At 39.8% G+C, this 26,234-nt stretch overlaps 2 protein-coding genes across 4 annotated transcripts; one reads left to right on the top strand and one right to left on the bottom strand.

Annotated features, from left to right (window-relative positions):
• The first annotated feature begins 8,311 nt into the window (after window positions 1–8,311).
• On the top strand, window positions 8,312–11,443 carry mgst1.2 (microsomal glutathione S-transferase 1.2). 3 transcript variants are annotated; one of them, XM_076882990.1, is made up of 5 exons: window positions 8,312–8,379; window positions 9,573–9,611; window positions 10,117–10,249; window positions 10,524–10,615; window positions 11,089–11,443. In XM_076882990.1, exons 3-5 carry the CDS (start codon window positions 10,133–10,135, stop codon window positions 11,333–11,335), a joined length of 456 nt encoding a protein of 151 aa, XP_076739105.1. In that variant the 5' UTR covers window positions 8,312–8,379; window positions 9,573–9,611; window positions 10,117–10,132; the 3' UTR covers window positions 11,336–11,443. The 3 variants fall into 3 exon arrangements, with proteins under 3 accessions (XP_076739105.1, XP_004576108.1, XP_004576109.1); XM_004576052.4 differs by lacking the exon at window positions 8,312–8,379 and adding an exon at window positions 9,754–9,849 and having other exon boundaries at window positions 9,553–9,611; XM_004576051.4 differs by lacking the exon at window positions 8,312–8,379 and having other exon boundaries at window positions 9,533–9,611.
• Window positions 11,444–15,329: 3,886 nt separating this feature from the next.
• LOC101478214 (interferon-induced very large GTPase 1-like) lies at window positions 15,330–19,987 on the bottom strand. Its single transcript, XM_024800350.2, has one exon. The coding sequence runs from the start codon at window positions 19,911–19,913 to the stop codon at window positions 15,330–15,332; it is 4,584 nt and encodes a 1,527-aa protein (XP_024656118.2). The 5' UTR covers window positions 19,914–19,987.
• Window positions 19,988–26,234: the final 6,247 nt, after the last annotated feature.

Below are 26,234 nucleotides of genomic sequence, written 5' to 3'. Positions count from 1 at the left end.
GTATTAATCAGGGAATTAGCAGCAACAGTAATTGGACAATCTAAATTTATCAGTTAATTAATAAATAAATCTGAATAATTCATCCTGCATCGCCTGTCTGCTTATATCACATAAACCTTTCACTGAAATTGATTTAATTTGTTATAATTATTAGTTTGTACTAATGCATCACAATTTCTTTGAAAGTTAAAGTGTGTGAATTTCCCATCTTAAACACGTCAGTGTGATCATCCTGTCCTGTCATGCTAAGAAATGCAGTTGTGAGTTTTCGTTGCTTCACTTGGACGAAACGCCCAAACACAAAAATGGTCCAGTGCTGTTTCTGACCGGAACACTGCAGGTTTAATGTCTTATAAAACATAAATCTATGTAATCCACACATACAATTCACCATGATGGGAGGACAACGTACCTCACCGTCCTTATCTCAAAAGTTGACCCTAATGTGACCGCTAAGCAACTTGTGAACTCTGCAGTCTGCATTGAAGGTCATGCTCTGGTTCATCTCTCTACCATCAGGTCTCGGAGTGTCTCATTTTACTGCATTAGCTCAAGTTCAATCGTGACAGCAACAACTGCTGTGAGTGCCTTCTGAAGTCTGCGAACTGGTTCACTTGACAATGTTTGTGCGTTTTTTGCCCTTTACAGCATTTTAGTGCAATTATCTAACAAATGAAATGGATTTATGTTTAATCGACGAGACCATCCAAGAAGGTTTTGTTTCAGCTGATGTGTAAAATTCTATTATATTACATGTGTATGCTACATACCACCGGTTATACACAAAGCCTGTCCTTTGTTTAGCTTTAGAATGGCTACACAAGACAAAAACATTAAATGCACTCATCTGCAATCTTTGCTATTTGCCACTCAGTGTCCGAGCAAGGTGTCAATTAGGGATGTGCTGATCATGTTTTTTTGCCCTCGAGTCCGAGTCATTTGATTTTGAGTATCTACCGATACCGAGTCCCGATCCGATACTTCAATAATACATAAAAAAAGAATGAAGCAGAACGAAGAAACAGATCCTGGATGTTCCTCATTTTTTTATTTAATTCACTTTATTTTAATGTTCAACAACTCTGTTAACAAACAAAGCACTTTTGTGAGGTAGCTTGAACAATCAAGTAATAAATAACATAAATTCTTCACTTATGGACTTCAGTGCAACAGTAAATATAAAAAAAGACTAATATAACAACAAATAGCACCTCAACTAAAAATATCCGGCAGGCATGTAAACAAATAAAAACATAAAAGTGCCAGAGTGTTTGCAAAGCTAGTAATGTGGTTTTAGAAACTGCACTCCTAACTCTTACTGTCATCATAGCAGTAAGTTTCACAGAAGGAAATGTGTGTTTTCTCTTTATGAAAACTAACATCTCTACCTTGTCAGGTTTGAGCCTGTTTCTGTTCTCATCAAGGACGTTTGCAACGGCACTAAAGTCTCTCACTGTCCACAGAGCTACAGGGGGCACTGAGATATTGGGTTGCAGCCATAGAGGGAAACTGGTTAGCATGTTCTTTCCAGTACTGAAGTGGGTCGCTTTTCCAAGTTTACATATCTCACAGTTTGCTATGGCAATGTTGTTATCATCAACTTTATAATACCTCCAGACTGCAGACGAAAAATGTTGGAACACTGAGTTACTAGTTGTTTCGCCGTCATTGTGGATGTTGGATATCGAAGAATCCATAGGTCTCTCATCCTATTCATGTAACCCCTACCTTGTTGATCCGGGCGACGTCCAGCGACGTCCAGGATTTAAAAAAAAATGCAGTCAGTACCCATATGGAAAAGATATATATAAATCTTCTAAGGTTTGTATCTGTCTTGTGTGAAACTTGTATGAAAAGCATACAAGAGTGAAAACAGATGTAAGATCCCTTGAAAAATTATATAAATGAAACTTGTATGTTTTGGATACTTCCTAAAACAATATATGAAAGTAATGAGAAAGTGGCCACTTTCATGAGTACCGTAATTGTCGGGCTATAAGCCGCTACTTTTTGCACCAGCTTTGAACCCTGCGGCTTTTAGTCAGGTGCGGCTTTTCTATGGATTGTCCATGATTTTTGTCATATCGTAAGACGATTTGTTTTGTTTGTTCCGGTGTTGTACGGCACTACGTTGCCTGGCGGAAGGGCATGGTATCAGACACACAGTATCGGGTTCAAGAGTGGTATGTTGGTCACATGTCCATCCGCCAGGCAACATAGTGCCGTACAAGTAGCGCGAAAAACAAACTTCAAAGTAGTGCTATGCGTTCAGCGGGAGGCGTGGATGATGTGCGGCGATAAGCGTGCGAAAAGCAAGTTATGCTCAACTCCACCGGTGGAATCTGACAGCGTGGAAAAGTGTAAAAACATCCATGATCACCAACGGATTTCGAAGGGCTGGACTGCTGCATGATGGAGAGGAGGACACCGCCACGGCCCTTCAGAGGGTGTTCGACTCTGACACTGACAACAAAGGAAAGAAGCTGAGAGTGGATGACGTAGCCATCCTGAGCCTGTTCGTATCCGACACTGGAGAAGAGGACTTTGGTGGTTTTAGTGCGCAGGAAGATGGTGGTGAATGACTGACTTTTCTTCTTGTTAAAGCCGTGTCACTGCACCTGAGCCTAAAAGGTAGTCCAATCTATTTTTCTGGTGTGCCCTAGGTTATTGTTATGTACTACATTTGTTACTCATTTATGAAGCACAGTACATGTTTCCCACTTGTAATTACCGCTACTTGTACATATACCTAAAAAGTTATGCAAATATGTACCCATAACTTGTTTTTCAAAATATTAATAAAAGTGATGTCTCCAAACAGCCATCTCTTTCCTGACAATTCCCTTTGTGCATATTCTCTTACATATGATAAGTCAACATTGAAACACCTGCGGCTTTTAGTCAGGTGCGGCTAATGTATGTACAAAACAGGATTTTCCCCTGATTTTAGCTTGTGCGGCTAATATTCAGGTGCGCTTTGTAGTCCGGGAAATACGGTAAATCATATTAAGCCTTATATGAGTTTTCTCTATTTCTTTTCCATATGGGTAGTTTTAATAGTTTGGGAAAAGGTTTACCCTAATTATTGGTGATTGGCACATAAAGGATGATTGTTACTAGCATCGGGATGTTAGTTAATGTCATGAATCGCTGTGCGGCAGGCAGGAGATGTGGACCCAAAATGCAAGACTCACAGACTCAGGGGATGAACTCAAAAACCACGGCTTTATTTGCTGGTAGGACAAACATACAAATCAGAATCAGAATCAGAATGGGTTTATTGCCAGATGTTGAGGTTTACAACATTAGGAAATTGCTGCGGTGCTTCAGTGCAGACAATAAGAATTAAAGTGCTATGTAGAAAGAAAGATATGTGCATGAGATATACATGAGATATATACATGAGAATAAGAATTATGAGTGCTACGTAGAAAGATATATACATGAGTGCAGGTGGTGATCAGTGCCAAACATATATACATGAGAGTAAGAATTATGAGTGCTACGTAGAAAGATATATACATGAGTGCAGGTGGTGATCAGTGCCAGACATGAAATGATGCAGTGACACAGCGTAGGGTCATGTGTTAGTGACTAAACTAAAAACTGGGAAACTGGGAAACAACAAACTAAGAACTCACAGAGCGACACAGGGAGATCCACACAGCATGAGGGACGACGCGGCACTGACTCAGAGAAACACAGGGTTTAAATACACTGGGAAGTAATGAGGGGAATGAGACACAGAAGGAGGGCACAGCTGGGAGAAATCAGGACTGACGAGACAAGCAAAGCAGGACGCATTCACATAAGACACGGACCATCAAAGTAAAACAGGAAGTATCACACAGAGACGCGAACTTGACACAGTGGAGACAGCAACTAAGAAACACAGAGACATAAACCATAAGGCAGAGGTCTAAGAACCAAAATACACAGGGAAATACTCAGCTTGGAACACAAGAGACTAGACTAGAGGGAGTAACAAAAGACCAACCATGAGAACATAACGCACAATGCAGAGTGACAGAAAACAAGAAACTCAAACATGCAAAGACACACAATTACACAGAACAGAGGGGACACAGAGAGACATGAAGGGCAAGGGATCAAAACTAGAAGCCATAGAATAAATCACACACACAAGTACAATAATACAAAAACCACAAAGAACTAAAAACGCTGGGTCAGGAGACCCAGGACCGTGACAGTTAATGCTAATTACTAGCTTAGGATAACAGTTAGTAGCTATGGGATATTAATCACCAAAAATATGCTTTCATGACATTATTGTGCGTTGGGTGTTGGTCAGGGCTATCCAGACCGACAAGTGGGACATCGAATGGCCAAATTTAAAAATGTGTGCATTGATTTGTGTTTAATCTTTGAGGACTCAAAAACGCGTGCTTCAGTCCACGCACAAATACGAAGCAATTTAACTTTGACTTCTAATCTTTCTTGCTCCCATATTGGGCATGTTTGTCAGGTCAGCAGCTGTCTATGGATCTTGCAATTTTTCTGTAATATTGCCATTGATCCAAGTGCATCCAACAGTTCTTTACAACTGTTTGCAGTGCACTGCACTTAGAAGGGACTCCCACGTCTTTCTTCTCAAGTCTCTTGTTACAATGTAGTCAACAGTTTTGAGATCTTTTTGCTGGTTTTGGAAGAACACTTTTCACCTGTGTCTAGATATCAGACAAAACAGAAGACAAAATTCCACAATACCAAAACATTTTATCTTCACAGGATTTTCTGTGAATGTTTCAGAAACATTGCCAAAATTCCCAAGTACATTACTTTCTCCACCACTGGGGCCTGACCGTTCCACGATAAAAATGGTGAAATCTGTCTGTGGAAGCATGAAAGATGACCATCAGTATGCTGTTTTACTACATATGTGGGGTGGGGCTATGACATCGCTGTTTGAATAGTTAATGATACAGAAGTGACGCAAGGGATGGGGCATTAAAATATTACCCAGAGTGAAGGATGATGCCAGTGGACATGGGTAGAGGATGTTGTTGGCCCTTCAGTGCTGCCCTCTGCACTGCCACCTGAGGAATGTTGTGCTTGCCGGTGTTACTTGCAGTGCATTTGATATAGATCTACAGCCTTGAAGCACAAGTAAACAATTGTTCTCGGTCTGTGTTTCAGGCCACATAGGCTGATAAATTATGGTAGACTCAAATGCAGGAGTCAAGTGGATTCATTTATAATTTTTAATAGTCTTTATTTTGCACAAGCAAGAAAAGTAGCAGTTAAAGAGGATTGTAAGGAGATCTGGGTTACTCTAACTAAACTAACTAGCTAGAGTATAGTTAGTTAGTCCAAACAGAAAGATAACGCATGGAAAGTCCCGTTGGTGAGTGGTGATGCGATTACTTACTTAGGGGCACTAAGAGTACTTTCTGAGGGAGAAGCCACTGGCTTGCGTTTTCACAGGAGAAAAGGAAGGTGAGCAGGCAGGTGGGTAAATGAGTTGAGTGCTCCAGAGAGGACCTACAGGCAAGGTGGACCATCTTAAGTGAGACAGGTAGGTATTTCGTACTTCAACTCCAAAGGTTGTGTAGCCAACTGAAATGAGTTTGACATATTCCTATACACATAAATTAAACAAAAGCACTCATAGTTAAAGGATAACTTATATAATGGTCATAACTCAAAATAATTTGGCACTGTTGTTAACACATAAGAAAAAACAAAACAACGTCTCAAAGTCATCACAAAAATGACAGAACAGTTGTTATCTAACTTACATTACTTTAGTGATATAAATGTAAGTTTTTCAGTACCTGTAGATAAATAGAGAGGACACCAAAGTTAGCATCTTTCCCAGGTCAGAGCTCATGTATTTCTGAGCTGTGCATGTCTCTAGTGGTTCCCCAGTAGTACAACACCACCATCCACTGACAAAATGGGTTACAACCTCAGTACATAAACATATAACTGTGTTAGTGTTCACCTCCTTGACATCTGGAGATGTTAATCTATCTCTGCTGCTCTCTCACCGCACCTGTGAGCAATCAGCTTTTCTGGCTCATTGGCTCCTGCCATTCATTTGTGATCAAACTGACTTTTTAATATTGGGACAAACATTCAGTCACTCCCCTCTATGACAGAGACACAGGAGTTGGTGCGTGGATGTTCACTGGTGGTTCACCAGCACTGATCTGGAGGCAGTTTCACTCCAGTCCAAACTCCTGGACCAACCCTCTGTACTGTGTCCAGATGCTGAAGAAAAGGGGAGCTAGAGTAGTTCTGTCAGATGCACAGCACTGAATTCTCACATAGATTGTACTGTTACATGACATAGAAAAATTCTGTCTCTGGAATGCAGTGAAATGACAATTTTTCTTAATTTTGTAGAAAAACAAAACACTGATATATAAGAATTTTTTTTCTGTCCAAAAAATCTTATCTTGTGAAACTGAAGAGTTGCTCCCATCAGTTCTTTGAAGGAGTTTTGGTTCACATTCTCTTTCATCACTTTGTCTTTATCACACATCAGTCTAGTGTAGCAGTCGGACTGTTTTCAGAGACAATGGCGTCTATCTTTTCTAACAAAGCTATTGTCTCTCTTCATACATCATATAATTGTTTACGTGTGTTGTTGTTTTCAGCAAAACATTTCTTAACTTTCAAATCTGTCATTGCCCTTTTACATTTTCACCTGGCTCATGAGTCACAACTGTCATTAAATAAAGAAAAGATCCTTTCCCAAAAGTTTTATTTTACAGAGATTTATTTTTTATTTGTCCGTGGCATGAATCGTGAAACTCCAAGTCTCAAACTGTACAATGGCTCCATTCCCATGGATCACTCCATTCCCAAATCCTGGCAGGACAAGATGCATAGATTAGTCTGGCAAGCAACACACACACAAAGTCTAAACTCAACGATCCAGCGTTGACGGAAACTCAGAACAGCAGCAAACTGCCCGTGATGATGATCAGCTGCAGCTGGTGATGGTTGAAGAGCAGCAGGTGTGGCTGACTTCAGCGCGGGAACTCTTCCCAGCCTGATGGCACTTGGAAACCAGCCTTCTGGATACACACACATCCAAACACATAGACGAAACAGGCAAGCTGACCAGCGAGGGCTGTCAGACCATGACAGTCATTGACAGACAGATAGAAACACACTGTAAAGCTGAAAAAGTTTAAAAGCTTAATTTATATTATTAATTTATGCTATTATTATACTATTTATAATAAATAGATTTCTTGTAGCAGGCTCTGAATTGCTAAATTCTAGGTTTTATCTCACACATGTGAGAAGGTGTGCCATTAAATAAATGCAGCTTAACAATAATAACTTGGTGAAAATACTCATTTAAAACTGGAAGCCCTGTAACATGAACTCACTTTTTGTTGTTTTTTTTCATCTGTCTAACCCAAGAGCCGACGTCCTGGTCAACTCTCAGCACCAACAAATTCCTCCCATGTCTTTAATAGATCTGATGGGATGTGAAGAGTCCAATATGTGAAACTCTGCATGCATATTACATATTGCTACTTAATAAAATTCATTGTACTCAAAATGTTTATATTAATTGTAGTTTGGGAATGTGATCTGTAGCACTCATCAAACTTCATGATTTTGTTCCCGACCATCATACAGTGTGAATAAACAGGCCGAGGACTGCCAGCAACAGGATGACATGAAAATAAGAGCGTCTCTCTCACAAGAAATCATCTGCTAAGGTTTATAGGAGATAATTTAATAAAATTTAAAGTTTCATGTTCTGATTGCCTTGGGGTAGATTTAGGGTTGGGCACCCTGGGACAATTACCAGATTTCAAGTGTTAGCCATAATTTTTCAGCAACTGAGTGATGCTCTCAGTATGTACCCAAACTGGAAAAGCTATTTGCTGAATCCCTGCTATACATAACTAAGGCAGTTATGAAGGCTAAAAGTGGGTAGCTGTGAGGTAGCATAACATAAGCACCAAGGAAGGTTATAAGTAAACAGCACCAGCAGACTATTTAAGTTTCTTTTAAGTATACTTTATTTTTGGCATCGCCATTCTACCATAAAACAATCAACCTGGTAGCCAAAAATCCCACTTGCTTTATACAGGACTTTACCCACACCTGAACCTCGTTAGTCGCTACCATTGAAACAAATAGGTCAGACCAAACAATACAATTCTAAACAAAGCTAAATGGTTTGAAAAGTAAAACATTGCATACAATATAACTAAAAAGGCAACTTTAAAGAAAATAAACAATACTATACAAAATGAAAACCCTTCATTTGGTTACACCCAGTGATGCAATCAATGACCTCATGACTCTATATAAACAGGAAATACTGGGGCGGCCCTTCCCATATACCTGTCTTAAATATAGGACCTGAATAAATGGACAAACATGGTAAGTATAACCAAAGTAACATAAAGAAACATAATTTACCAGACATTTGCCTGTGAACAGGAGAAAATTCAAATGACAGTTACACCAGCAATGTCTAAATTAAAGCATTATGGCTGAAGGTAAAATAACAAGGAAATAAATTATCAATATGGTTAAGGGACAAGTAGTAAATGAGTTCATGCCTAACCACTTTGTCACATTAGCTTACACCATCAGGTTAAAACGAATAAAGAAGTCACTGTTTCCTGTTGGCTCTCTGCCAAAACTCATGGAGGCTTAAAGCCACTCCTCTATAAGAGGAAATACGTGTCAAGACACCATTTACCATTTGTTCACTTTCAATACAATTTCACACCCATTACAAAGTCATATGCTTATTTATAAAATAAAGGACTGCAATGTTATGATGTAGTTTTTGCAGTTACTGTGGTTTTGGCAACTTGAAGTTAGTCTTTAATTTAGTTAGTTGCACTGGAGGAATACTCTAAAATAATGGAAATTTACTTTTTCCTTAATTCAAAAAATTCTGTTGGACAGTAAATTAAAATACAGTTATTGTAGCTTTAAATTTACATGAAGTCTTATTTTTGAAGATATTTATGTTAAAAAAAAAAGTATTTACATGTGTAAAACCAACAACAAACAGGGTGATTGCTGCATATTTGAGGTCTGAAAACTTTCAACTGGTGACATTTAAACATTAAATCTTAGTGTTGAACAGCCAAATAAATTAGATGTGGAAGTCTCTTTCATTTGCTGGCAGTTCAATGTCAAATTAATTTGAATGATTAAACATTCTTGGTGTGTGTTTGGTGTTCTAATAGCTGCAGTTCCAGCAGAATAAAAGAGATTTGGCAGCAGATTAGACTCAAGTATAGAACGTGTAGTCTAAGGAGCTCGGAAAGAAAAGCATCTAGACTTCTTTTAGGTCCAGACACTTTTCTTTCTGAACCTTCACAGACATATAGAAAGTGAACTTTTCTGCATGAACTTTGTGGCTTTTGAGTTTAGTTGCATTACACTTGAACTGCTGCCTACTGCCTAACAAAAATATTTTCTTTTTTCTTTATCTCATCTGCCTTTGCGTTTTGCATTTGGGCCATGTTTCTTGCTGCAAACTATGACAGCACCTTTGTACTTGCCCTGCCCCCAGAGATAACTGGGTAACAGTTGAGATTCTTCTTGTGCAACAGATCCAGACTTGCTTGTTTTCTGCAGAGTCACCGCGCAAAGTAAGTAAACCTGATAAACTACCTAAAACTCCAAAGTAAACTGTATAAAAATTATTTTGTCATTGTCAAATAGTTCATTATTTGACAATGACAAATTTCTATGAGTGCTGTGTTAACATGTGTGCTTTGAATCAACAAACAGTGTCAAGCTGAAACTGGTTTTGGTGCGTTTGCTCTGCTGCTGTGCTACTGCTCGTCCTTTCATATTTGCCACTTCAGTTGGTCCTTGTGCATTTTAGTAAGTTTGTAGTCTTACTGATAGCACTGTCTTATATGCTTTATATTATGGTTATGAGTGCAGTCGGTCCTATTTGATGCTTAAATGGTGTATGAATAGTTTAGCATTAAATATTTTACTATTTTGGATTGAGTTATTTTCACAGTGGTACTTTGTGTTGGGTATACACCCTCTAAAAAACACAGAAACTACAAATATATTTAAATTTGAAGTAAACTTGCTTTAATAGGAAGGTAAACAAACTTCCTTCTTTTCTTCATTCTTCAGCTGTAAATAAGCAGAGATGGCAGAGCTGATGGAAAATGAGGTAGTGAGGGCTTTCAGTACATATGCAGTTATTGTTGTTGTGAAGATGCTACTGATGGGGCCAATGACTGGATACTACCGCTTCACCAGAGGGGTGAGTTCAAATGCCAGCATGTTCTACATTTTGGGTATTTCTCTGTAAGATTAGCTTAGTTGCTTTTTTGTCCTGGTTTTATAAAACTGCAAGTTCAAAATTTACAAGACTCATGTTGGTTTAAGAAAAATAAAGAATTACATAACTAAAGAATAAAGAAATGCATAACTGCTCCCGAACCATCCTCACTTCTCAGTGTTGATCCTTTCAACCTGATATATTATTGTGATAAGTCCTGGTAGAAACAAACACTTGTATTCTCTATTTTTTAAAGTCTTTCTCTAATGAAGAGGATGTAGCCAGAAAGTCTGCAGAGGAAAAGAAGAAGCTGCTGAAAACTCACCCAGATGTAGAACGAGTTCGAAGGTGAGATAATCTGGCCCTAAAATTCAGATACTACAGAATCCTGATGTGTCTTTAGAACACAGTTGTCGAACTCCAGGACTCGAGGGCCAGTATCCTGCAGGTTTTAGATGTGTCCTTGATCCATCACAGCTGATTTACATGGCTAAATTACCTCCTCAACATGTCTTGAAGTTCTCCAGAGGTAATGAACTAATCAGGACACCAGCCCTCGAGGCCTGGAGTTCGACGCCCCTGCTTTAGAACAACGGTTGATCTAAAGAAGTTAAGAAAATATCATGTTTGTTTGTTTGGGGTTTTTTTTTTTTGGGGGGGGGGGGGTTGTTTTAGGGTTTTAGGGCGTGTTTGATATTCTTTGGACAGACACTACCAAAAAACATAAATGTGTATAATAAATTGTGTAAATTAGTCGTGCCTACTGTTACTAATAATGTGGCCATCGCAGTTTCTAAACCTCTGTTTGTTTTGTCCTCTAGGTGTCACCAGAATGACCTGGAGAACATTATTCCCTTCGTGATTGTCGGCCTCCTTTATGCTCTGACTGGACCCGAGCTTTCTGTCGCTCTTCTTCACTTTCGCATTTTCACTGGCGCTCGGATCTTCCACACCATTGCCTACATTGGCGCTCTGCCTCAGCCGAGCAGGGCTCTGTCCTGGGTCGTGGGCATGCTGGTCACCTTCTCAATGGCTTACAGAGTGCTCAACACAGTTCTTTTCCTGTAGAAAACATGCTTGCCCATAGAGCTGACTTTCTTAAAGACATATGCATGTGTTTACTTTTCTCTTGCTGCATCAATCTGTGAGCTTGACAAATAAACATTCTTTGCATAACCTTTTGTTTGTTGGAAATGAACAAAATGTGTGTGGGTTTTCTTAAGGTACTGAAGAATAGGGATGGGTATCATCACTGATTCCTATAACTGATTTACAAGGTCCCGATTTGATTCGATTTCTGATTCAATTTAATTCACTTTTGACTCAGTCAGAAATATTATAATTATGATCATTTATCTGCACATATCCATATTTTTATATCTATGTATAAAAACAAAGCTTGACTGCGTTCGAGCTGTCTTGTGGGGGGGTTACAGTACTTGTGTTTACATGTTTTTGTGGAATCTTTTTACATACTATCATTTACTGTTTTAGCTGTTTGGCGGTTGTTGATATAGTTTTGTGTGGCAGACATGTGGTCTCCGGCCTGCTGCAGAGGCGGGGTGAACAGGTGTGCCTGGCGAGGTGATTAACTTTTGCAGTGACATTCGACGAGGCAGTGGTGTGTGCGTGATGGCTGAACGGGAGTGTCTGTGTCCCATGCCAGTGTGCTGAAACAACAGTTGGATTACGGTAACAATAAAAGCGCTGTCACCACATGGACCGTGTTGTGCGTCCTTGGGAGGGTCCGAGATCACATTGGTTCCAAAATCCAACATTCCCGCCTCCCTCCATTGTGGATGTTGCTGCATTGCAACAGCGCTTTGCTGATGTGTTCTACCCCCTACCCGGCCGTACGTCTCTCATGGAGCACCATTTTGATATGCAGCCTGGTGTGATGGTGCATTCATGGCCCTACAGGCTGCCTGAACATAAAAGACAAGTAGTTCAGTGGGAATAGAGCGAAATGCTGAAGTTGTGAGTAATAGACGAGTTGCACAGTGCGTGGTGTAGGCCCATTGTTCTGGTCGTGAAGGAGGATGGTTCTATACTGTTCTGTGTCGATTATCACAAGGTGAACGAGGTGTCACGTTTTGATGCGTACCCAATGCCCAGGGTCGATGAGCCGCTGGACGAGTTGGGCACTGCTCGCTTTTTCACGACACTAGATTTGATCAGTGGCTACTGGCAGATTCCCTTGTCTGCAGTCCAAGGAAAAAACGGCCTTCTCCACTCTTTACAGTTTGTACCAATTCGTTACACTTTCGTTCGGCTTGTTCGGGGCCCCTGCCACCTTCTAGCGTTTCATGGACCGGGTGCTGCGGCCATATGCTGCCGCCTACCTAGATGATGTAATCATCTACAGTGACATGTGGGCGGAGCATGTGTGGTGGGTGGCTGCGATCCTGGAGTCTCTGAGGCAGGCAGGGCTCACGGCCAACCTCAAGAAGTGTGCAGTTGGACGTATAGTATTTGGGGTACCACTTGGGGTGCCCAAGCTGGCCGGCTACTGTTGCCGGTTTGTGTTGAGGACCTCACCAACCCCTTAACTGATTTCACCCGGAAAGGTGCCCCGGACCTGGTCCAGTGGACGAAGCAGTGCCAATGCGGCGTTTGTGCAGGTAAAATGGACTCTCTGTGGGGAGCCGCTGCTGTTCACGCCTAACTTCTCCCTTCCTTTTCTCCTGCAGACAGTTGCCTCGAACAGAGGACCGGGGGCGGGGGGTCTCTGGCCTGCTGCTGAGGATGGGTGGCACAGTGAGCTCCCAGGGTGGCGTGGAGGCCGGGTGAACAGGTGTGCCTGGCGAGTGTTGTGCGTTCTTGGGAGGGGTCCGACGTCACATTTCGTGAGCTTTAACCTGAAATTTTGGCATTCCTGGCAATATACATTTATATTTTAAGAAACTGATTTGAATAGGGAAATCAATTTTTTAAACCCACCCCTACTGAAGAAGTGTTAAGACAGAAGTGCAACTTTTTAAGTGTGCCACACTGTCTTTGAATCATATCAAAGTGAATATGTTAAAAGTGTTGACAGGTAATTCATGTGTTTTAAAATAACACAGCTTTCTAATTCTCTGTGTGATGTATGAGCTGTACTGTGCTACAATAGCAGGGTGAAAGTAGATTACAAAACAATAGAATGCATTCCAAAGATTTGTATCAAATTGACCCTTGGACTGGCTTGTGCTGGTAAATTCAAAGAGAACTTGCTATTATGCTGCACTGAGCTATGAACTAAGTACTTTCTACTGTTTGTACTTTTAACTCTCAGTAAAGTAGAAGTAAATATACTGACCATGCTTTCGTTTTACTACAATTTTAATATAAAGAAAAATACTGTGGGAGTAAGTACAAATTACTAATGCTTCAGATACCTTTTGCATCATGAAAAACACAGAAACTAAACAAAATGACCTAGTAAGCGTCTAAAAGTTTCCTCCAGACTAAGTTGGTGGTGGTCTGAATTGATGGAGGTATCATGTGACGCAGAACGGGAATTTTTCCTTCTCCTGTCCTTAAGATGTGAGTACTCTCAGACTAAGTACTCTCTTCCTTTCAAAAAGAGTCAGTGCAAAGCTTACTATCCTCCTACTCCACTTTAGTGACTGTCAAGAGGCTGCCAGAGAACAGTGGTTAGAGTTAAACATGATGGATGAGTGGAAAGGACTGCTACACTGTCTGCTGTTCTGTGAGAAAATAGCTAAATTAAATTTAGATTAAATGAACATGTCATATGCTGGCCATGTGAAGCAGGCAAGAGAGGACCCAAACGCAGACTCAAGGAGGCAAAACATAAACTCAAAAGGCAGCTTTATTGCTGAACATCAGGAAATAGAAAACTAATTAAATTTGGAATGTACATGAAAAACAGGCAGGAAGGCAGAACACAGGGCCTGAGACATGAGCACCGAGAGGGGGAGACGCAGGATGAGAAATAGACAAACCAGCAATGAACAAGGAAGACGCAGGGCTTAAATACACAAGTAGAAAAAAAAGAGGATGGGGAACAGGTGAGAATACAGCCGGGACGAATCTGACATGACGAGACACGAGGACGCAAAACTCAATACACTGGCTGTCAAAGTAAAATAAAAAATGCGCGACAGAGACGCAGACTAAAAATAACATGGAACTGAGGAAAGGTACATTAACAATACATAAAGACTAGAAATCAGAAGGTGGTAAACAACGTAGGGAGCTGGAAATACAGACACCCCCCCCCAAACTGAACAAATAAATAAAATAAAAAAAATTCATGTATTAAGCAGTTAGATTATTAAACCTCTTTACTATCATTAATAACACAAGAATAAAATTTCGTGTTGTCACTGATTGACAATTCAATAAATGTGAATGTAAAGAAAAACAATGCAATCATTTGCAGAACTACTAAACTGACAAAATGTTGCATTTTAAGAAAACGATTGGCTTTTTTTACCTTTTATGGCAATAACATGTCTCACAAAATTTGGGAATGGGGCAACAAAGGGTTTAAAATTAATTGGTAGTCAAAATAAACATTTTGCAACGAATTAGGTTAACCGACAACAGGTCAGTAGCATGAATAAGACAAGATCATCTAAGAGAGATTCAGACTATAGGCAGACATTCACCAGTTCATCAAAATGTCAATTTTGACAAGATACATCACATAGCAGCTCTTTTCTATATTATCTATGCTTCATATCATAAAATATAAAATCATTCAAACACATAATTGTCACTTTTCTTTAAAAATAATAAATAAACTAAATTCTCCTTTATTAAAACTGTTTCCTCTTCCAGAAATCCTTTGGTAGTGATATCGTTTTAGTAACCTTGATATATTTACCTTTATTTCTCTTCTACTGTAAATTCTCAAAACGACCGTTTTGGTCTGTATAAGCATTCCTTTCAGTAAAGCAGGTTTCTGTGTATTGGTCTAATCACCTATTCACTGCCCACATTATAAATTTAAATCACTAAGATTATGTAACTGTCATTTTACACAGTTTAATTTGTAAAAATGCCGCATGAACATAGCTGCTGTGATTTTCAGCAGCGTTGGAACTGTGCTGATTTATTCATAGTGTGTACTGAACATTTCATCCAGACTTTGAATAGCATCTTCTTTAGTGTGTGTGTTCCACTCGCTGGGAATCTCACCATGTCCTGTAAATTTTAAAGCATAGTAGTCTTCAAGTTCCTCCTGAAATTGCCACACAAACCATTTCCAGTACTTCAGCTTAGACTCATCTGAGGTTATGCTCCAGTTTGCATATGGTGGTCCAGCACTCCGATACTGTTTAAAAGGAATTAGTTTTGTTGTATTTTTTCCAGCATAAAAATTTCCATCACTTGCAACCTTTGTCGTGCAGAACTCAATACACATTTCCTCACTGTTATGATACTGTGCGCCCTTAACTGCTAAAGATCGATGAAAGGGGACACTGTGGTCTTCAGGACTGTGATCTTTAACAGTGTTGGTACAAACAGCTGCACAGAACGGGCAGGTTTCCCAGCAGCAGTTACACAGCTGATCAATGAGGATTTCATCAGGTCTAAGTCTGAATTCCTTCATCTTATCCAAGGAAAGCTGATTCAGCTCCTCTTTGATGGATATAAGACCTTTCTCAATCTCTTCTTTAAGAAATTCGAAATTGTTTATGTCCATGAAGTTTTGACAAGAGATAGATTCAAGAGTCAGTTTATCTTTAAGGAAACTGGAAAATTCCTTTGCCCACATGTCGATGTCTCCTCTTTGTGTTTTGACGTTATTTGTTGCATCAAATAAAGCTTGATAGGCAAACTCATGCATGTTACCTGCATTTTTCCTGAGTATTTTGAGTGCTTTACTTTTGTGTTCTCCTGACATATGTTCATTTACTTTCTCTTCAATAAAAGCCTCGACTTGCTTCCTCGGATTTTGGATGTAGTTGATGAAAGCATCAAAGTCCTCGTTCTCTGCAAGTGACTTCAACAAATGTTTCTCTAAGTTCAGTCTGTTCCCATTGAATGCTGGGAAAGTGCACCTCATCTCTCCAGCGAGATCAATGGCAGTCTTGTTACAAACAGCCTCAACAATAGAAACCTTCAGTTTTTCACAGATCATTTCTCCAAACACAACAGCAGATGAGTTTCCTTTGCAGAAGCTGCTGAAAATGTTGTAGTATTGTGGTTTTTTACTCTCCAAGTAAGTGTGTGCATCATTGCTTGTTTTGAATTTTTTGTGAGACTGTGAAAGCCAAATGGCTGCCCTGTCAAACACATACAGTAAGAGATCAACGGTGAACTCCTTTTTGAAATCATATTTCTTGTTTGATTTGAACTCTGTCACTTTCTCCAGAACATTTTTGGCCGCTTCTTGTAAGTAAGTTGGACTGTAGCCTCTTGTTGTTACAGGTTTGCTCTTGATTATATCAAGTGATTGTTTTTCAACATTTCTTATGAGGGCTCTGATTAATTGTTTATCTTCAAATCTAAAAGATTCTTTTGTAGCACAATCTTCAAAAAATTGAAGTAGTTTTTTGACTTTCATTTTCTCTTTTGTGTCTTGCTGCTTGCTGAACAAAATATATTCAGAATAATCACCAACGTTGGATATGGTTTTGTATTTGCCGTTGCTTTTGCAGCTAATTATAAGATCCCATTCAAAACCAAGGTTATTAAGAATGTTTGCTTCATCGTCTTCCAGATTAATGTCCTCAATGGGTTGTGTATCTGCAGTTAATTTTTTAACCCAATCACTCCAAAAACTGTTAAACTGTTTTTGAAGTTCCTCTTCATCTTTTGCGTTGTGTGTTAACTGATGAGCGAGCTCTTTGCTCTTTAGCAGCAGTTTGCTCTCAAAGTCTTTTTTCTTATCATCCAGCTTTTTACACGCTTTCTTCTGCTGAATAATTTCATCCAGTTTTTTTATCGCTCCTCTCACCAGATCCTCTTGGAACTCCTTTATTTTGTTTTCAAATTGGCCTCTCCACTGAACCAGTATTTCTTTGTCTCCATCATCCTCAAAGTATGTCACCAAGTCATTTTTAATTGCTTCATATGATTTGCTCATCTCTTTAAAAAGATCACTGCGTTCAACTTTCTCAAGTTCTCCATTTTCAATTCTGGTGTGAAGCTGGTTTTCAATAGTCAGCATGTTGCTCCTCAGGGCCCAGGTCCAGTTCCCATATTCGACCTCAAGTTTTCTGTAAATTGCAATTTCTAATGTGTTTTTGAAGCTGAAAACAAAGTGTTCGTTCATCAGGGCTTTCCACAAGTCATGAATTTTGATTTTGAAATGTGAGAGAGTGATCCCAGTGGACTGTTTAGCCTTAGACAGGATGATGTTCTTCAGCTCTTGGATGCTCTCGCTGTAGCCTGGATTTGGAGGAGCCATCGGTGGACTTCCCTCCCATAACTGAGCAAAGTATTTCACATCTGTTTGCACATCAAAGGCAATGACGTCACTGAAGCACTCAGCATCACATGATTCCTCTTTAGCAGCTAGCTGAGCCATCTGGTCCAGTTTTTCTTGCAGGCGTCTTTTCCCATCCATGTTTTTCTCAGCAGCTGCGATATCTGTCACATTCTGGTGAACAAACACACAACTCGGAGAAAGTTTAACTTTCTTCATCCTCATGAAAGCCTGAACAACAATCTGCAGGACATCCTGCATGTCAGCTGGATTCTCACCAAAGATGTTGATCAGTGTCATGTTTCCCAGACCAACAGTAAATGTTGCTAATTCATTGTCGTGATGAAGAGTATCATTACTTTCCAGCTCAAGAGCTCGCAGTCCTTCAGTGTCCACCACTAGAAAATAGTCAAACTGGAAGTCTTTCTTGATTTCCTCTGACACTTTGACCAGCTGCATGAAGGCACCTTTGGTGCACCTGCCTGCACTCACTGCAAACTGCAATCCAAACATGGCATTCAGCATTGTTGACTTTCCACTGCTTTGTACGCCCAAAACTGACAACACAAAAACTCTCTGGTCGCCTAGTTTCTTGATAACTTCATCTAAAAGACTGGAGATCCATGTTAGAGGCACATGACCTGCATCACCATCCATCAGCTCCACTGGGTGTCCTGAAATTATCAGATCTGCAGCCAGTTCAGGGTATTTAGACCAGTCAGTGTGTTTACTCTCTGCTTGTACTGCTCTGTGGGCTTCATAGATCTGTCCCATTTCTCTGAAGATGTGTTCCAGGCCAAAGGTTGCAGACTGCAGTGTTTTGGAGATTTCTTCAAGCTCTGTTTGTTTGCTTGTTAACAGATCAGATTTGTCGTGTTTCTTTTTCAGAGTCAAGAGCTCAGTCCACTTTTCATCATAGCTTTGAAGAATCAAAGAAAGATCATCTGTGGATAGGGCATCTGTTAAGATCTGAGTCCATTTCAGGAAGTACTCCTTCTGTTTTGATGTCTCTTTTGATGACAAGAGGCTTTCTGTGAATGACTTCATCAGTTCACTACATGAAGCTTGGCACTGATTTTGTCTTATTTGCATCAGCTGCTGCTGTTTCTGACTTTTTTCCTGCTCGGTGTTTCCTTTAAGTTTATACAGCTCTTTATTTATTCTGCACCACTCATGCCACAGATTGCCTTGACAAGGTAGAAATGTAACTTTGATCTTTGAAATTTCCATCCCTTGAAGTATATTAACTGTTTTCATTGCAGCTGATTTCCCTTTTTGACAGACTTCATCATCTTCATCCACTGTGACTCCAAAGACCTCAGCCAAGGATTCAAGCTGGAAGGATGTGTGAGGTTCATGTAAAATCTTTATGATAATTCCTTTCAGTTCTTCAGAAACATCTGACTGGCTTCTGTCTTTCAGACCCATTTTGTATCTTCTCTTTTTCACTTGGAGAGCACCACAATCATTATCAGCAATGAGAATAATCAAAGGATTTGGTGACTTGAAAAGGTCTTGGATTACTGTGGTACTTTTCTGGCCTTTTTCCAGAGTTGGCACAAGAACAACAGTGACTGATGATTTTTCTGTCAGTATCTCACGCTGTTTTTGAAATGACAGAGCATCACCATGAAGATTACAAAAGGCAATGCAGTCAGTGAAGGAGTCATTGGGTTTTCCAGCAGGGCAGTACCAGGCAATCTCTGCCACACCATCCATCAGCAGGCGACATTTGGTGCTACCTGGACAATTTCTATGGAAGAAGGTGCTGTGACGGTCATTGATCAAAGTGTTCATGAGCTGAGATTTTGACACTGGAAGTGAACCCAGGCGGAAGAATGACACCATGGGTGTCTCGGCTTTGCAGATGGGCATTGTCTTCATGGTCATGGCATGTGAATTATCCTTGATTTGAGTTTTCTTCCATGTTTTTTGTATCTGCCTGAATGTCCACAAAGGACATTCAATATCCTTTGTGACTGGGTCAGCAACAAGCAAAGGTAAGGCGTACTGACACTGGGATAGCTTTGTAACCAGGTTCTGCTTCAGAAAACTGTCTGAGCAGTGAAATACTGCCATTTGAACATCCATTGGATGCAAATGAAACTGTTTTGATTCATCAGAGTCTACACTTTCACTAAATAGTGCATCAAAGTCATCATCATCTGTGTCTTCACTGTCAGACATTTGCACAGACTGTGAATGGCCCACAGCAGGATTGTCTTGTCTTACAGGAATGTATCTGGCTCTATAGTCTAACATCAACAACCTGTGAAGAAAAGCAAGAGCTAAATCTTTCTCAGATGTGTCATGGCCCTGTTTCACAGGAGGGCCTATTTTAAGAAAGTCTGCTGTTGACATCTTCTGCTGATGTTTGTCTTGAAGGTTGAGTCTTCTGAGTAGTATTTCATCTTCTCGTTGACTGTGTTTCATTGTGTAGTTTTCTTCAGAAACATCTAATAAATCCTGTAGATAAATCAGTGTTTGTATTTACTGTTTGTAAAGAACAATAAATAGCTTCTTGAAGACTTTGTACAATGAATGTGAGTTTCTGACCTTATTCTTGTTTCCACTCTTATTCATTCTGAGGGTACCTGCAGAATAGCAACGATTTAACAGATTAGCAGAGATACACCTTTCTATTCAATTCCGTTTTATTCATACAGCACCAACAAATGACTCAAGGTTGTTTATATTGTAAGGTAAGAGCCCTACAATCATACAAAGAAAACATAGAACACCGTAACAATCATATGACCCCTATAAGCAAGCACTCTGGCAACAGTGAGAAGGACAAACTCATTTTAACAGGAAGAAACCTCCAGCAAAACCAGGCTCAGTGAGGGCAGAGATCTGCAGCGACCAAGTAAGGGGAGAAAAACAGGACAAAAGACCCACTGTGGAAGACAGCCAGAGATTAATAATAAATAACAATTTAATGCAGAGAGGTGTATGAACACATAATGGGTGAAAAAGGTGACTGAAGAAAAAAAAAAGTCAGTACATCATGGGAATCCCCCAGCAGCCTAAGGGGCTAATGGAGCATTCAGGGTCACCTGATCCAGCCCTAACGGTATCTTTTATCAAAAAGGAAAGTTTTGAGTCTAATCTGAAAAGTAGAAGTAGTGTCTGTCTCACAAATCTAAACTGGAAGCTGTTCCACAGAAGGCTGTGTCTTCAGCCTGAGAGCTGAAGACACAGCCTTTTTTTTCTTTTCTTTTTTTAGTACTGCTTGGACGTTTGTATATACTGTACTGTGCAAAGATCTTGAGCCACATTAATTTCTTTCCATTTTGCTAGGAAAATGGAAAATAGTTGCAACAATTTAGTGAAACAAGGATGAAAATGCCAGAGAATTTATAAGGACACACAGCACACCATTGGAAGATAAGTTTAGACTCACTTTGTTGGTGGAAAAATATTATTATTTGCCTCTTAAACTGTGTTATCTTTGGCATTTTTTGAATGAAAATAAAACAAATATGAACAATTGATGAGTTTTTGCAAAAAGCTGCTAGTAACATTTACAAAAAATTATTTTCTATATTGTCTGTTATGTGCAGATACCGCTCTGGTTCATCCTGTGAGTTAGGTGGGTTTTTATGCTTTGAGTATTCATAGGTCAGTGTTAAATGCCTTAAAATAATCACAAAGAAAAAAAAGTTTCTTTGCAATGGTTAGGTACAAGGACAAGATTAAAAATGAGTGACGAAGCAGCCAGTGTGCACAGAAAACTTTGAAAGACCATCAGAAATCTCAGAAAAGTCTGACTCCTTGGAAGCAAAATAGAAGGAAGTGATAGTAGTTTCAATAGTGCTGTGCCTGCTCATTGAAGGTTTTGTTTTTAATATTTTACTTTAAACCATTAAATATATGGAACAAAGTATAGTACAACACAATAACTCCTAATAAGTAGGACTAAAAGTTTACTGTAATACAGAAGAGCAGTTCATTAGTTACCAGCCTTGCAAATAAACCAAAACCTCAAATGTCAGCCCAGATCAATGCTTCTCAGTTTTTTGGTACAAATGGTTTGGCCCAAACTGCCTAAAGTAGTTTGGGCCACCATTTGTTTACACATTTCAGCAGCACTCTATAATAGTCCTTAGAATAAGGCAAAAGTAGCCTGTAATTAGATGCAATTTGCAGGCAACAAGTCAGATATTTGTAGGAAACAATGAAACAATTACACTGTAAGACCTGCGACTAAGGTGTAAGTATCCTGTAATTACAGTTTGTGCGTAACAAGGCGCATGTACCCTGTATTTACATGCAGTTTGCCGATAACAAGGTGCAAGTACCTGTAATTATGTGCAATGTGCAGGCAACAAGTCAGGTTGTTGCAGGAAACAACTACACTGTAAGTACCCTGTCCTTTATGGGGTGCAGGCCATATTATGGGGTCACCTGTGACACCTGCGACAGGGTACCCTGTAATTACAATGGGGGCAACGATACACAAAATTCACAGGACGGTTCAGTTCGATACTTTGGTGTCACGGTTCAATATTTTTTGATACAAAAAATATTCATGCCTTTTTAATTTGTCATTTATTAAAATTAAAAATATATATTTTAACTCAAAATGACTCTGGTAAATTTTGTAGCATGCATGCTTGTTGTTTTTTGTCTGCTTCCACTTGTCTTTGCACTAGGATGGTGTCGGCATAAATGTGCAGTCATAATCATTGTGTTCCCACTAGTGCTGTCAGCGTTAATCTCGTTTAAATGACATTAACGCCATAACGCTGCAAATCTCCGTTAATGAGTTACCGCGAATCGCCCCGTGCTTGGTGCTGGACGGCGTCAACACGTTAACGAGCTAACTGCGCTAACGCACTAGTTCCCATCCAATGTAATTGAGCATTGCATGGCACATCCGACATACTGTTTTGCTTTTGTCCATGATGCGCTTACCTTCAGGGTCATACTTCACATGAAAACCAAAATAGTTCCAAACGCCAGATCTGAATGAGGGGGGGGGGGAGGTTCAATTTGCCATGTTGCAACGAGCTTAGCTTCTGTCTCGCTAGCTTGCGCTGCGCTCAGTGGATCTGCGCTCGACAGTGCAACCTAGGCAGAGTAGTCGAACGCAGATCCACTGAGCTCTCAACACAGACAGCATCGTCAGAAGAAAAGTTGATAAAATAAATTAAAAATGTTGTATTGTTCGATACATATGCATACCAAACCGAAAGCACTGTATCGAACGGTTCAATATCGATACAAGTATTGCTGCACCCCTAGTAATTACATATAATTTTGTGTAACAAATCCAGCCTACATTATAACTGCCTGCACTGTATTTAGGCAATTGACATTCAGTGTAGGCAATTGGCTAGAAGGAGAGCTGTAGCTGGAAAGGAATTACAGCAGTTTAGTATGATGAAAGATAGCAATGTTAAAGTGCTGACAAGTAAAGTGTGTGTTGAGAAGGTCAGAAGCAGTTGCACTATTTCTTTGTGAATGTAAACAATGGCTGCTGCAGTACATCTATGAGGACAGGGAGACAGTGGTAAAGTTTGCAGCAGGAGTGAAATTCACTGTTCACAGTGGGGATGGACAGCCTGACAGATGAGGTCAGAGCGAGGTCAGAGCTTTACTTGCAAAAGAAAAGTTACCTCGATAACCTATTAATAACTGTGTGTTAATGGCAAATACATAAGTTGTTGTACATGAATTACAATTCAAACTTAATTCTGTGAGAAGTCTGTGGCTGAGGTGTGGTCTTTGGCTCCACTGCAGGGAAGCAGCAGGCAGCAGGCTTGAGGGGAACGGTCAGGGAGGATGGCAGGGCAGGTGCAGCTCATCAGGCAACTACGCCCTTCCCTTTTCAGTCCAGCTGGTTCCAGGTAGAAGGGGTGTGGTGTGGTGACAACTGGAAAGCTGTCATCATCACAGGAATAATTAAAGTTCTTTACAAGCGTACTGAGTGACTGCAAGTGACTGGGGTTTACAAGTGGTGCCAAAACCCAGCTTGCAATGTTGGATGTGCTGACCACGCAGAGATGGCCGCAGTGCACAGGGAGCATGCAGCAGCGAAAGAAGTGCAGATGCCAGGCTTTAGGACCAGGCCAAATGCCAAACCTGGGTGCTGGAGAGGCTGGTCAGGGCTACTGCTGTCAGGAGAGGCGCAGACAGCAGCTCTGAGCCTGCTGCCAGCCTTACAAGGGAGCTTGACTGACATCAGCTGAGCCATCCTAGACTGATTGGGCCTCTCCGGTTCTGGGGCAGCCGGCACAGTGATTTAGTGATCATTAAAATTGATTCAGAATTTGAAAACGTGTAATTATTCGTGTCATAAATCATGACACACTGCTCTCTTCTACATAAGCTGCCTTTATAGGTTGAAAGTAACAGTATCTGTATTGTTATCTGCAATACTGGCCCTGGCCCTCAAAGCAGCCATGCTCTGTTGGCTGCCTTGATTGACAGCTGTGGTAAAGTTTGCTGTAAAGTCAAACTTTTGAACTTTACAACATCCAAATGTTCAGATAATTAAAAACAAAAATACAACCCTTTGAACCTAAACTTTCATAAAGTGTCAAAATCAATCCGCCACATATTAAAATCTCACCTCTCTTGACCATTTCTTCTTTTTGGTCCAGCTCTTCATGTTCCTCGTGCTTGAGTCTACTGTAGCAGTGGTAATCATTTTCAGAGACCATGACATCTATTTTCTCTAAGAGATCTATTATCTCGTTGGCATCCATCATGCCTCTTGTGCACGTGTGGCATCTTTTTTCACTAAATCTACTGTTAGCTTTCAGGTCTGCCAGTGCACTTTCATATTTTTCACCCGGCCACCGAGTCACAACAGTCATTACATAAGGAAGAGATCCTTTCCCAAAAGCTTTTTCAAGCCACTGAACCCCTGAGGTGTAATGGCTGCTATGCCGACCATATGGTACCAGTAAGAGAAAGGCATGAATTCCCTGGTTTAAAGGAATTTTGTCAATATTTTGCAGACCAAGAATGTTGATGACCGAGATGTGCCGGCCACACAAATCATATAGTTTGGATGAAAATTGTTCAGCATTTCTTTCTTCATCATGGTCAAATAAAATGTTTCTCGGTCCAAAGTCAATGGCATTTCGCTCACCGGTTAGCACAAACGTGAGGTCAGGCAGCACTGAAACAAACAGAAACAAACAAAAGAATTAAAATGACACTATCAGAGAAAAACAATTGTTATATTATTACAAATATTACCTTTGTCACTAACTGCAGTTGATGCAGACATAGTTTCTCTCTGTCTTCTTGTAGTTTTATTGCTCACTGAGTAGCAAACTTCATTACTGGGATTCCAACTAAAAGAGTGGTCATACCTGAAACCACGTAAAGAGCAACCATGCACCAATACGCCATGTCAGAATACACTTGCACTACTGCAGTATTACATATAGAGCTAGATAAAACAAGCATATGGTACCAAAAGGAAGGAGGCAGAAAAAAAATATACAACAAGGCAGAAAAAAAATATACAACAAATTCTCACTTGGATGAAAAACATAAAATCTGTTTGGCAAACCTTTCATATTATGTTAAAATGCTAGACTACCTTTGTTATCTTTCACAGATGTAGTTCAATTGGTTTTGGATTATTTTCCACCTCCAGGTGCTGCATTATCTTTATTCTCTTCCATCCAGCGGCTTTATTACCATTACAGTCACAGGACAAAGTAATTTAAAAAGAAAGAAAGAAAAAAAGATGAAATCACATAGAAAGATTTTTTTGTAAAATGATTAAAATGCAAACATATTTTTGTTTGTTTGTTTTACAAATTAAGAACTTTATTAAAAGTGAACTCTTGCAAGTATAGTAGTTTGCAAACATGCCAACTTTTCTCACTTCTTAGGATGACCCAATTGTGCAACAGACATTTACTGGTAAATTTTAAAGATTCACTGTCTCTTATCGTGGCTATAAAAGATGAATAAAGGTGATAAGAATAAAGTTTTTTAATCTTTATACCATAATAACAAACTGATGGGGGAAGTATCTGTGTGTCAGTAGAAAAAATTCTCTATTCTTCCTGTTGCTATGCAATAACAAATTAAATGGACTGAACAAAGTCCATTTTTAGTGCCTCTCTCTTATGACATGTCTGCAATGAAACGCAGAGACAGTTTCTCAGCAAGCCTAACTACCAGTCAAGAAGTTCTTGAAGCCTTGATGACTTAAAAATGCACAGAGCAAAATTATTTGTTTTGATTAGTTTGTTTGTTGCACATTCTCTGATTTTCCAGCTGACTAAGTTTTCAGTCTCTCATAAAGCTTTAATAAAAATGATCATGTTCTTGTCAGCATGACACTCTTCTACGGCTACCATTACAATGACAGAAATTTGTTGCTTGATCAACTCACCATTTCTGTTTAGATACGGCTGCCCTGTCAGAAATCCTCCTAGTACCCCTGAGATATTTAGAGTAAGATCAGAGGATGATTATATGTCGCACTATATTTCTGCTTCTGACCAATCCCTCCCACAAAGGTAAAAAGAGAAAAAAATGTGGCGCTTTGAAACCTTATCACTTACGGGAAAATTTTGGGTTGGGCTTACTGGTAATGATACTGGTAAT

Source organism: Maylandia zebra, linkage group LG4 (genome assembly GCF_041146795.1).
Source record: "Maylandia zebra isolate NMK-2024a linkage group LG4, Mzebra_GT3a, whole genome shotgun sequence".
Taxonomy (NCBI): Eukaryota; Metazoa; Chordata; class Actinopteri; order Cichliformes; family Cichlidae; genus Maylandia; species Maylandia zebra.
Note: the sequence above shows the minus strand (reverse complement) of the source record. Positions and strands in the feature narration are given on the sequence as shown.

What these genes read in the sequence shown, in the direction of transcription:
- mgst1.2 (XM_076882990.1), top strand. Translation starts at nt 10,133, where the DNA reads ATGGCAGAGCTGATGGAAAATGAGGTAGTGAGGGCTTTCAGTACATAT. An exon ending in ACTACCGCTTCACCAGAGGG is followed by an intron (nt 10,250 to 10,523) that starts GTGAGTTCAAAT and finishes TATTTTTTAAAG; the next exon opens with TCTTTCTCTAATGAAGAGGA. An exon ending in GATGTAGAACGAGTTCGAAG is followed by an intron (nt 10,616 to 11,088) that starts GTGAGATAATCT and finishes TTTGTCCTCTAG; the next exon opens with GTGTCACCAGAATGACCTGG.
- LOC101478214 (XM_024800350.2), bottom strand. Translation starts at nt 19,913, where the DNA reads ATGTTAGACTATAGAGCCAGATACATTCCTGTAAGACAAGACAATCCT.